The sequence below is a fragment of the Echinops telfairi genome, unplaced genomic scaffold (genome assembly GCF_000313985.2).
Source record: "Echinops telfairi isolate 266 unplaced genomic scaffold, ASM31398v2 ScPeMD7_655;HRSCAF=1070, whole genome shotgun sequence".
In the NCBI taxonomy this organism is placed as follows: domain Eukaryota; kingdom Metazoa; phylum Chordata; class Mammalia; order Afrosoricida; family Tenrecidae; genus Echinops; species Echinops telfairi.
The window spans coordinates 13,977,884-13,989,679 of NW_022104553.1; the positions used below are offsets into that span (position 1 = coordinate 13,977,884).

Here is an 11,796-nt window from a genome sequence, read left to right on the forward strand (position 1 = left end):
GGGGCGGAGGGTGGGGATGGGGGGTGGGGGAGGGTGGTGTGTGTGTGTCTGTGTGTGTGTGTGTGCTACAGACCGTTTTTTGTCTGCCCTCTGCCCCCCACCCTTCACCTCCCAAGACAGTAGGCTGGAATGAGAGAGGGGCTGAGAGACCCTAAGCAGAGAAAGAAGATGGAGCAGCAGCACCCCGCCCGCCCCCCCAACCTCATGGGATTGTTTTGTACTGCCTTTAGGAATCTGAGTGCCCAGGAGAACCAGTGGGAGGTGGGAGGTGACGAAGGAGCCCGGCTGTGGTGTGTGAGTGTAGGAGTGTGCGTGTGTGCTGGGGGTGGGCGTGTGTGAGTTTAGGAGTGTGTGTGTGCTGGGGGTGGGCGTGTGTGAGTGTAGGAGTGTGTGTGGGGGGGCGTGGGGGCTGCAGGAAGAGGAAGAAGGAAGTGAAGCAACGTGCAGTTTTGTTTCCCTTGGAGAAGGAAAGAAATGGAATGGCTTGGTCCAGTGCCCCCAACTGTGGGTGGGAGCAGGGAGCAGAGGGCCCAGACCCCATGGAGAAGAAGTGGGTGGTAGGAAGAGCTGGCTGCCCCAGCCCTCCATCCCCGCTTCCAGCCCTGGTCCCTGCGAGTCAGGTGGTGGGCCTCCGTGACAGCACATGAAAGAGTCCCTGTCAGGCCTGCAAACTACAAGGCTGTGCGGAGGCTGGCAGTGCCCGCAGAGGCCCAGACCCGGGGGCTGCTGCTCTCGGCCTTGCAATGAGGAGGCAGAAGTGTGGAGACCCAGGGCCTGGGGAACCAGTCAGAGGGTGTCTGGGGCAGAAGAGGGAGTTGCCTAGACAAAGAGGTGACAAGGGCCTGTCTCCCTCCCTCATTGGCCCCCTCCTTTGTTCCCAGGCTGGTCACTCTCCTCCCCCCCCCACACACAGGGCCAACCTCAAAGGGCATGGGGGGAGCGAGGGGGGGCACGGGTACCAGGAGGCTTAGCAAAAATGCAAGGATTGAGGTTCTCCAAAGGAAATCATGGGAATCCCCTTCCTCACTTATACAATGGACTACAGTGTCGGTAGGGCCCATTTTCCACCTCTGAGAGCCTGCACCTCTCCTGGAAAGATGGACGCTTCCTTGCTGAGAGCCAGCCTCAGCCCTGCATAGAAAGCGCGTGCGCGACACTCTCTCTCTCTCTCCCTGACATGGTGATTCCTTTCTTCAAGCTTCCAGGGCCTCCGGTCCCTGCGAGTGCTTCCTGCGTCCTTACGTGAGGCCTTTGCCTTGGAAAACCCCCCCACAAGGGCAGCAGGCGGGTCCGTGTGTGGGCAGCCAGTGAAGTTGGGCAATGGGGCTGAAATGTCGGGAACTAACTAGAGACCCCCGTTTTCTTGGCCCCACACCATCTTCTCCGCCCCAGACTAGTCTTCTGTATCGGGCCCCGTCTCCTGGATAGCACCCCTCTGCAGACCAAGGCCTTGTTTGGTTCTCTCTGAATGTCAAAGGCCAGTTGCTGGCGAAGGACCCTGCGTGTGTCAGAGGAGAACTGTGCCCGCAGGGTTTTCAGTGGCTGTTTTCTCCCAAGATCACCAGGCCTTTCTTCCAAGGCACCTCTGAGTGGACGCAACCGTTCAGCTGCTAGGCTGGCCGCTGAGTGCGCTGATTGAGTGCACAGCCCACTGTGGGGCTGGATGTTGCCATTTGACTGCACAGGGGGGACGATGACCCCTACAGAGGATGCTGTGACCCTCCCTCTTAGCTCTGGCTTCTCTGCCCTGCAGCCACAGCCACAGAGGGCTATGGGGTTTGGATTTCAGAGCCAGGCTAGGGGCTCCCCAGGTCTGGTCACTCATGATGATGGGTATGGGAAGATGTGGGCAGGAGCCGCTGGGCCAGAGGGAAAGACCAGAAAAAGAAAACAGGTCTGAGGAATCCTGGGGTGAGGCTGGAATGTCAGGTGTGGGGGTGGGTGGAGGTTGCCTAAAGGCTGGACCCTGGGGAGCAGGTTTACAGAGAGGACGTTTTTGCAAGTTTCTAATTGTATTTATTTGGAGTTTTCCTCTGGCGGTTTGAAGCTGTTAGCGGCAGGAACCTGTGTTCCTGGTGTTTGTTTTGTTTCTAACCACCTGCTTGGCCCCAGCGTAGTGAATCTGAGGCAGGCGACACCTGCCCACTGCTGGGCCCCGCCCATCCCGTCCCCACTGCAACCCGTCTGTGCCCACCGTACCATACTGCCATCCTCTCTTGCTGCCCCCATGCCCAAAGCTTCAGTCCTGCTGTGGATTCCTCCTTCCTAGGAGTGTCCTGAATTTCAGCCCCCGTTCTGTTCCTTGGGTCTTTATTGGATGCCCATGAACGTGGACAGAAAGCAGTGTGCAGTGAGAGCCCAGGGGGCTGGGCGTCAGCAGCCCTGGGTGCTGGCTTTGCGTGAGCTGTTGGCACCTGCCTGGGATACCTTCTCTGTGTATCGGCAAGCAGGTCTATTTGAGGTCCAAGTGAAATAACTTTGTACTCTTGTTCCCAACCCACTGTCACTGTTAATCCCAGCTCATAGCGGCCCACTGCAGGGTTTCCAAAACTATACATCTTCATGGGAGCAGCTCGCCTTATCTTTCTCCCTTAGAGCAGCTGGTAGGTTTGAACCACTGACCTTGTGGTTATCAGCCCAACCCTCAACCCTCTGCATTACCATGGCTTGATGGAATTACACAACTCTCGATAATGTCATCATTTATGTTGTTGCTTTTATTTTATTTTCAATCTGGAGAGAGAAGACTACCCCTCCAGGCAGCCCACCAATCTGGAAATCCAGACCTGTTTCTACCTCCGGCCTGCCTCTATGCCCCCCACTTTCCAGTGTCTGTCCTCCCTCCCCATCTCCAAGCCCGCCCCACACACCCTCTGAAGTCCTGAGGGCGGGGGTGTTGGCCTTGTCCACCGGGAAAGAAAGGCAGTGCCCGCCTATTTGGCACTCAGATGAGGAAAGTCTAGCAGTGGCTCTTCCTGGCTGCTCAGCTGTGTAGGCTAAGCCTATATGAGAGGCAAAGGAATGTTCTCAAGAGAAGAATGGGCTCAATCTCTCCTGGGGGTCAAGGAGCAGTCATCTGAAAGGTTCATGAGAGTCTCTATCTAGGCCCCTCACCCCTGCCCAGTTCTCTTCCAGGCTGAGCATGGGCCCAGACCCCCGCCAAGGTGACGTCACAGAGCCCACCCAGTTCCAAACAAGGAGGACATCCTGAGAAACGAGCCAGGGGTCAGACAACGAGCATCCATGTGCCGCGAGTCTCAGGTGGCCACCAGTAGTCTGCCCACCAAGGGAGTTCTCATTCAGGCTGGGAACATCTCTCGGATGGACGGGGTGCTCTAGACGGGAGCCTGTAGCCTTTCCAGATGACTGCTGAGGGCTCTGGTGCCCTGTGATGGACTGGTCTCAAGGTTTTTTCTGGGCCAAGCATTCTCCAAATGGACGCTTTTAACTGGGTGTCTCCCCTTTTCTGAGTTTCCTGTCTCCCTAACCGTTGCTTTAGTCCGCAAGCTCCTAGGACTTCCTTCCATCTGGAGAAGTTGTGAGGTCACAGGAGAGAGAAGAGGAGCCCTTGCTCTCAGAGGTAGCACAGAGGAGAGTGGATGCCACAGGCGTGGCCCACCCATCCACCCACCGGTCCATCCCCCCTTGTTTCACCAGTATTCACCGACGGCATTCTCTGTTGTCAGGGCTGAGTACCCGGCACCTAGCACAGTGCTTGGCATGACACAGGTAACTCAGATAACATCTTGGCTGGACGGTAAAATGCACGCGCTCAACTCTTAGTCTAGGCGCAGCATGGCAGCTAGAATGCTCATCCACCTTTAAAGATTCATAAGTCGTGGCCTCATGGAGAGTCCGTAGGGAGGTAATTCATATACACTAAGCGATAAATCATGGTGTTGGCAAAGAAAACTCTCGAGCGTAGTGTGGATTGCCAGAAAAGAACGCTGCAAATCTGTCTTGGGAGAATGCAGCCAGCGTGTTCCTCAGCATGAGGATGGCCAGGCTTCATCGCGTGTGCTCTGGGCATGGTATCCAGTCCCTGAAGGAGGACGGCTTACTTGGTAGAGCCCCCTCAGCAAGATGGGTCAACAAAGTGGCTGCCAGGCGGGCTCAAATGATGCCGAAGATGGCGCAGGACCGGGCACCGCTTCTGTCTGTTGTGCATAGTTACCTGAGTCGGAGCCAGCACAACAGCACCGACCAGAGATGAAAGTGACAGGCAGGAAGGGCAGGGGGCCCGGGGACAGAGGCACAGACAGACAGAGGCACGGGGAGGGAAGAGCACATCGGAGAAGACGGAGCAGTCAGGCAGCTTCCCAGATGTGGCACCTGAGCTGGGTCATTGGGGGGGTGGGGGGATGATTTGGAGACATTAAAGAGAAGGAAATAGGGGAGTGAAAAACAGACATCCAGAGCAGGCCTGGTGGGGACAGTAAGGGTGGTACAGACGTGTGGGCAGGTGCTTTGGGGCTTCTCGTGGGGCACGGAGTTTGCTCACAGTCCCGCCCCCCGTTTCTGCCGTGGTGATGGCAAGGGTGGGTTGGCGTGACCTGGGGCCGTCAGCCTTCCCTGCGCCTGCCTTCCTGTTCACATCCACTTGGTATTCCCGAGCCGGCCTGATAGCGAGCGAGAGGAGGGATCCGCCTTGGGGGGCTCCTGAGGCTTCCCGTTTAGGATGCACGTTCCCATCCCCCAGAAGGGACGATTAGGACCACCTCCCGTCCTGGTTGGTAACGTCTCAGGTCAGTGACAGAGGAAGACCCTCACGGAGACAGATTGGCACCGCGGTTACCGCAGGGTCACATGCAACACAGGCAAAGCGGCGTTTGAGGGGGTGGCGCCGACCCAGACTGCTCGGTGCTGTGCGGCACATGGGGTTGCTGTCAATTCGATGCCACCCACCCCCAACACAGCGTGTTACCGTAGGTGTTCCTGGGTGGTGCCAACAGTGAAGTGGCTCGGCTACTGCCTGAAAGGTTGGCGGGGCCTCAGCAGAGGTCTGGTGAGTCATTCTGAAAGCCCGGCCATTGGCCACCTTGATGGGGCCCTGTTCATTCTCCCCTGAAACACACAACGGCAGTGCCGTGGGTTAGAATCACTCCAGCAGAAACCAGTTCCCAGTGATAGCAATCGGCCTTTCTGGTCTTCTGTCTGGTTCCCCTGCCGCCGTCCTCCCCCCATTCCTCTTCCCCCCCACATAGAGCGGAGTGCATGGAGCTCCCTGCTGGACACTGGAGCAAACTCAGCGGGGTTCCCGATGGCGCTGGGAGGGCTGCCACAGGATGGAACCCGTGCATTAGGGCCGGGACTGGGTGAGGCAGGGGATGCTCAGATCCTCTGACACCTCTGCAGCCGCTGTTCTCCCTAGCCTCGCCCTCCACCTCAGACCCAGTGGGTGCCCTGGGGTGGGAGATCTCCAAGGTCTTCCCAGCGGGCATCTCCCCCTTCTTGGGCAGGTCCCAGCAAGGGAGCGTAGAGAGTGGTGCGGGCACCCTCAAGGATGCCCTCTGGAAATTCTCATCAGCAGCTGTGCCTTTCCCTACAACCAGGCTCCAAGGAGAGGGTGTGAAGGGGGAGGGGCTGGGGAAGAAGTTAGAGGGGTACAATAGCAGTTTACCTTTATTGAGCACTTACTGTTTGCCCGCCCTTAGTACTAAGTGCTTGATGGGGATTAGCTCATTGGAAGCTCTGGAAGCCCAGAGTGGGGTGGGGGGTATATTATTCTCATTATGGAGATGGGCGGGTAAGCTGAGAGGCTGGCCCAGGACCACCTGGCCACTGGAGAAACTCAATTTGAGCTGCCACAGTGTCACTCAAGAACTCCTCATAGCCACTCGGGCCAACTGCTGGCCCTGGTCCTCTGTGCCGGTTTGGGACAGTGGTTCAATCCCATGGTGACCTGTGTTGGGGAAGGGAGACAGGCAGTCACCCAGCCTCACCCAGAGACCCAGATGGAGCTGGTTCAGGGAGCACTGGGCTTGCTATGATTGTTTAGGGTCCTCAGGGAATTCCAGAAGGTGGCCAGGGTTGAGAACCAGTGGTCTACACTAGTCCACGTCATACCGAATCCGCCGTCTGTGTGTGAGGCTAGCTGGTAACCAACCGAAGATGGGCTAAGATGACACTGCACTGTGCCCACGTGTGTTTAAAGAGCCCCTGCCAGCTCAGTCCTGGGTGGGGGTTTCGGGCGTGGTGGGAGTGGTGAGAGGAGGAGAGGATGCTGGGTATAACGGGAGGCCCTAGTGGTGTTGTGGTTTTGAGTTGGGCTGCTGACCACAAGATCAGTGGTTGGAGACCCCCAGCCACTCCCTGGGAGAAAGATGAGGCTTTCTACTCCCGGGAACAGTGAACAGCCTTACTAACCTGGGGGCAGTTCCACCCTGTCCTGTGGGGTTGGGTTTGACAGCTCAGTCTTAGGCCAGTTCTACTTCAAACACCCCCCCCACCCCCACCCCACATGCACATGGGTGCATGATCTCTCCCGTCACCATCGCGTGTGCAGTCCAGCGAGGAAAGCTGAACACAGGCATGAGGTCGTTTGAAGTATTAACAGAGCATCTCAACAATAGCTGCAAATGAGCGAGGCCAATGCCCCCCAGGGCCAGGAAGCGCTCTGGGAAGACAATGTGGAGCCAGATTTATTAGCTGGGCCACTGTGGCTGGAGGAGAGAGCCCATCTCCAGTGTGCGGAATGGGAGGTGGCTGAGGCTGGCAGTTTCCCAAAGTGAAGACTCTGGGGAGGGGCTAAGCCATCTGAGCAGGGAGACTGAGGGAGAGCCGCAAGATGGCCCGACAAGTGGACTGCTGGGGGGGGGAGGGGGGCGGGGGGTGTCTCCAGGCTCTGTGGAGCTGAGCACTGGTAGACCTGGGGTGCGGGGCAGGAGCCACTGGGAGCTTGGGTGGTACAGGCTGGTTCCCACCGGCTCCTGAGCCTGGGACAGCCCCAGGGAAGGAGCTTCCCCAGACATGCCCAGGCTGCCCTGCAGGGCCAGAAATGGAGAGACAAGGATGAGAAGCAGGCTCAGGAAGATGAGGGTGCATGTTGGATGTCAGGGTGTCTGAGGCCAAGAAGGGAAAGACAGACGGATTCTGCCTGCCTCTAAGACTCGCAAAGTTATCCCCGGCGGTCAGCCCAGTCGGGTCTCTACAGAAGAGGGGTGCCGATGCCAGGCGCTGGCATCCGTCTTTGGGAGAACTTTACCATCATGGGGGTTGAACAACGCCTGTTGCGCTCTGTCTTACGTTTACAATGTACCGTATGACAAGGGACATTACTAGTGCGCTGCCTGCCCCCCTTGTACCCGCGAAAGGTGGCTTGTGATGCATCCCAAGTCCTCCCCAACCCCAGATGCTTCTCTTCCCAAGAGCACACAGTCTGCGTGGACCCGTGGAGGCGTGGAGATAGGAAAGCGCTCGTTGTTAACTCACCGATGGCTCTCACGGCTGGCGGTGGAAACAGCTGTGGTGAACAGAAGCTGCTCGGTGGCGCCCAGGGCATGTGCCATACTTCAGCTGTGATCCACATCTCTGGATCCGCCTGCCCCTCCTTCTCCTCCAGGACCCAAACAGGAACAAATGCTGATGGCCTGGAGCTCTTTGAAGATTGCAGTTAGCCATGAAAAAAATAGATTTTCCCCTCCTGGCTTGTGTACATGAGATGTGGGGATAGAGGGCAAGAAATTGAACTTCCCGGAACCTGTCTGTTCACATGTTTAGCTGCACTTGAAAGTACTTTCCTTCCGGCTGTCAAATTCTGATCCAACTTCCAAAAGGCTGCTTGAACGCCGCTCCTCAGCCCCGCCCCGCCCACCCCCACCCCAGACTGGGCTGTGTTGTTTTAATTAATGTTTTCTGTTTTGCTGCTCTGGGTTCTAACATCCATGACAATGGCTGCCCAGACTCACAGACAAAAGTCATGATTAAAGGATTTATTCAGGAAGTCCACAAGTCGTAGTGCCAGTGAGAAATGCCTGGGATGATCGCTCATCCAGACAGGTCACAAAGTTCTTTCAGGTCTGCTAGTAAATGCGCAAAGGGACCCCCCATGCCACTGGAAGCCTCAGCCCAAAGGGGACAGACAGCAAACCGTGCTCCCTGAATTGCTAAGTGCCAGAGGCTCCCTGTGCCAGTTAAGTTCAGCCCCAAGGCTCTCAGCTCCACTTCTGTGGGTCGGCAAGGCCGACTTGCTGAATTAAGGGCCCAGAGGCACCCCATCTGTTAGCCAGCCTCCTGTATGCAAAGCACCCAGTTTCACGGGCTCTGGGGATTGGGGAGTCAGTCCATCACGCCATCCCACACTTTGGCTCCCGGTCCTGCTGCTGCCCCTCTGATGCCATAGCTCTCTTCCGGATCCAGGAGGTTCACTGTGCAGAGGGCACACTCCACGCTGGCTCTTGCTGGCCATGAGATCCCTCCTCCTGCTGCTCTGGATGGCACCGCTCCAAGGAATCCTGCTTACAGGCACCCAGGTGACACCTGCCGGTGTCTCCCCACACTTTCTTACCAGACGCATGCACGAGAAGGTTGTTTGCTGGGCGTTAGAGACCTTGGCTAGAAGTCTCTGCTCTCTGCAAGGGGCCGCCCTTATTCAGAATGCCCCAGACCAGAGCTGCCCGATGGAACTGTCTATAACAATGGAAGTTCACGGCCACTCGCCACTCCAGGCTGCTAACCACTTGACAGGCAGCTGATGAAGCCAGTGATGGAATACTTCTCCGAAGCTTCTAGATAACTGTACATACCACGCCTGCTATGTGCCGGACACGGCATTAGGCCTTGCCCACAGTGATCTCACTGACAGCCACGGGCCCTCCCGAGCAGGCACTGTCCCCGTTTTAAAGGGTAGGACCCGGAGAATCAGAGGAGCCTCGAGAGGGGCAGAGAATCCATTGATCCTGGAATGCAGGGTCTTTTGACCCTCGCTCCTTTCCTAATACAGGGAAACCTGTGGGGGCCAGAGCTTGGCGGGACAGGCTTGTTTTCCAGGGCCTTGCGAGGGAGGGGGACGACGATGGGCGGTCTGACCGCGTTTCTGTTGTTCACTTTAGTGGAAAACACTTGTGTTTTCTTTCCCTGGCTTGTTTCTGCCTTACCGAGGAGCCTCGGTAAGGCTTCCACAAATTTACTGGTAGCATTTGCTCACTCCCCACTGCATAAACTGCCTCCCCACTCTGCCCCCAACGGTCCACAGGTGGTAAGGTGCCTCCTGTCTTCCCTAGGACCTTGCTGTCTCATTGCAATGGCTTCCCGGGGCGATCCCCAGGACTGCAGGGCCTGAGTGAGGTGGGAGGGCGGACGGCTTAGATCCAGCTGCAGAATAGTAGGGGTGGGGTGGGGTGGAGCTCGAGCTGAATAGAAGCAGCCCAGAGGATTTGAGGCCAGATGTTTGGGGATTCCCTCCCAAATGTCACTTCTCTCCTTAGCTCCAGGAAGCGTCAGCCTTGCCCCTAGGCATTTCTGGAAACACAGAAGCAGGGGACTGTTAACAGTTTCATACTGGGACTCACAGGTGTCTCAACATTGGGGAGCTGACTGGTCTACTCCATTCACTCATTCAGTTAAATATATGTATATTTATGAAGCACCTTGGGGATTTCCATTCAGTTGGATGTGGTAAGACCCAACCACCTGCTTCTTCATAAAGCCCAGGTATGGTCCACAGACCGGGCTCAGAAGTCAGACTGTTGGTTTCTGATCCCACCACATCTGTATTATCTCGGATTTCCTGTTCACTGCTGGAAATAATCCCTTCCTCTTCTGAGCCTCCCTAACGCTGCCACTCTTCCTGCCTGCACATTAAGCCAGACAACCAAAGCCACTGTCATCAGATCTGTTCCAGCTCGCGGTGACCCTATCGGGCAGGCGGAACTGCCCCTGTGGGTCCCAAGGCTGTCACTCTTTGTGGAGACAGAAAACCTCACAGCTCTCCCGTGGAGCAGCTGGTGGGTGAACTGCTGACTTTGAGGTTAACCACTTACCATGTAGCCAGAGCTCCTTTGGCTGCACATTAGAATGACCTGAAAAACCCCACCCCACTGCCACCCTAACTGATTCTGACGCGGGGCAGAACTGCCCCACGGGACTTCACGGAAGCACGCCACGTCTTTCTCCCTTGGAACAGTTGGCAAGTGGGTTCAAACCACTGACCTTTCGGTTAACAGCTGTGAGCTTGGCCGCTGCACAACCCGGGAGCCTCAGAATCACCGGAGGAGATTTTTTAAAGTGATGTGACCAGAATCGGGGAGGGGAGGGCAGAAGGGGTGAGGGGAGTCAACCGTGCAGCCCTGAAGAACTACCCTCTCCTACCCACTCTCTTCCTCCTCGCTTCCATGGTTCTAACCACATCCTGTTACTTCTTTGTCTCTCCTTGTGGCTGGGCAGGAGTTTACCTTTGTGCCTACACCCCCTTCAACACAGCGGTTTCCACAAACACCTTCAGCGAAGGGCTTTCAGCTGGACCCAAAAAACCCATGCTGCCCTCCTTCGGTTCAGCTCGGTGGACACCAGGCATTATCTCCGGCATAAGCATTTCGCCCCCAAAGACACGGACGGTTCTCTCTGTCCTTTCTTGAACATCCTTTTTCATTGTCATTTTATTGCTTGGATCTCGGGTGGCCTTGGGATACTCTGTATCCAGCGCTCACATTACAGCGGGGGCCAACAGGACGACCACCTGGGGTTAGAGTGGGTGGTTAGTGGGTGGACTGGGCTTGTCAGGCATCAGGGTGCTGGTGCCAGCCCCTGCCAGCTGCGGGAGTACCGCTGTTGCCAGCACGGGAGCCTACGGAATCTCCCGGATGGAACATCTCTCCTCTAAAGCTTCCTGGCGCCATGGTGGGCAAGTGGGAGCAGGCTTGGTCTCAAGCAAATCGTAAGGCTGCTCCTCAGGTTTCCAATCTTCCTTTCTGCGCCTCTCCTCACACTCGCCACCTTCCCGGAGCCTGTTGCCCCTCCTTGGCCTTCTCTTTTGCCCCTCCTACCTAAGCCTGCTCCTCAGAAAGGGGAATATGTTCGCCCTGTTGAATATGTCGGATCAAGCGTGCAAGGAACCAGGGGTTAGCGTGCTTGGCTGCGAACCGCATGGTTGGTGGGTCCTTCCCAGCAGCGGTTGCAGGGGAGAAAGCTGTGGCCACCTGCTTCCGTGCAGAGGTGCAGCCTGGGGAGCAGTACTGCTTCATCCTCTGGGCTCACTGGCGGCACTGGGTTGGGGTTCTGGCTAGTGAGGGTGTGCCTCACAGTCTAAGGGTAGCGTGTTTGCTGGCTTCGTGATCAAAGAGCAAACCCTTACGCAGGAGCGATTCACGTTAAGGCGTCTCCGCTGTCCGTGTGGGTCAGGTACTTTTGAGGGCAGTGGGGCTCTTTCTCCTGCAGTGACCAGCGTCTCTCCGCATGCTCTGAAACCCCAGGAGGTGGCGGTAAGGCGCATCTGCTTAGGGAAGAGGGGATTGATTCTACCCTTGGGGAATCTGCCCTCAAGAGAGGGTCTCACGTGCCCCCTCCCCCTGCCAGATGTGGACGAGTGTGTGGAGGGGACCGATCACTGCCACATCGACGCCATCTGCCAGAACACCCCGAGGTCCTACAAGTGCACCTGCAAGTCGGGCTACACGGGGGACGGGAAACACTGCAAAGGTGAGGCTGGGGCCTGTGGAGGGGGCACCGTCACAGCCCTGCTGGGGCACAGGGCTCAGCCTGTGGGCCTGATATCATCGTCAGCCCCCCCATGCTCCCCTCCAAAGAATGGGGTCAGACAATGACCACCCCCCTGAAGGGGGCTCATTCTCTGCGGTACAC

The 11,796-nt window shown here is 57.0% G+C and overlaps 1 protein-coding gene across 1 annotated transcript in view; it reads left to right on the top strand.

The window, feature by feature from the left end:
* Positions 1 to 11,796, top strand: part of SCUBE3 (signal peptide, CUB domain and EGF like domain containing 3) — a 36,373-nt gene that overhangs the window by 3,567 nt on the left and 21,010 nt on the right. The window contains exon 2 of the mRNA XM_045292987.1: positions 11,512 to 11,634. Coding sequence (XP_045148922.1) covers positions 11,512 to 11,634 — 123 coding nt within the window. The remainder of the gene's footprint in view (positions 1 to 11,511; positions 11,635 to 11,796) is intronic.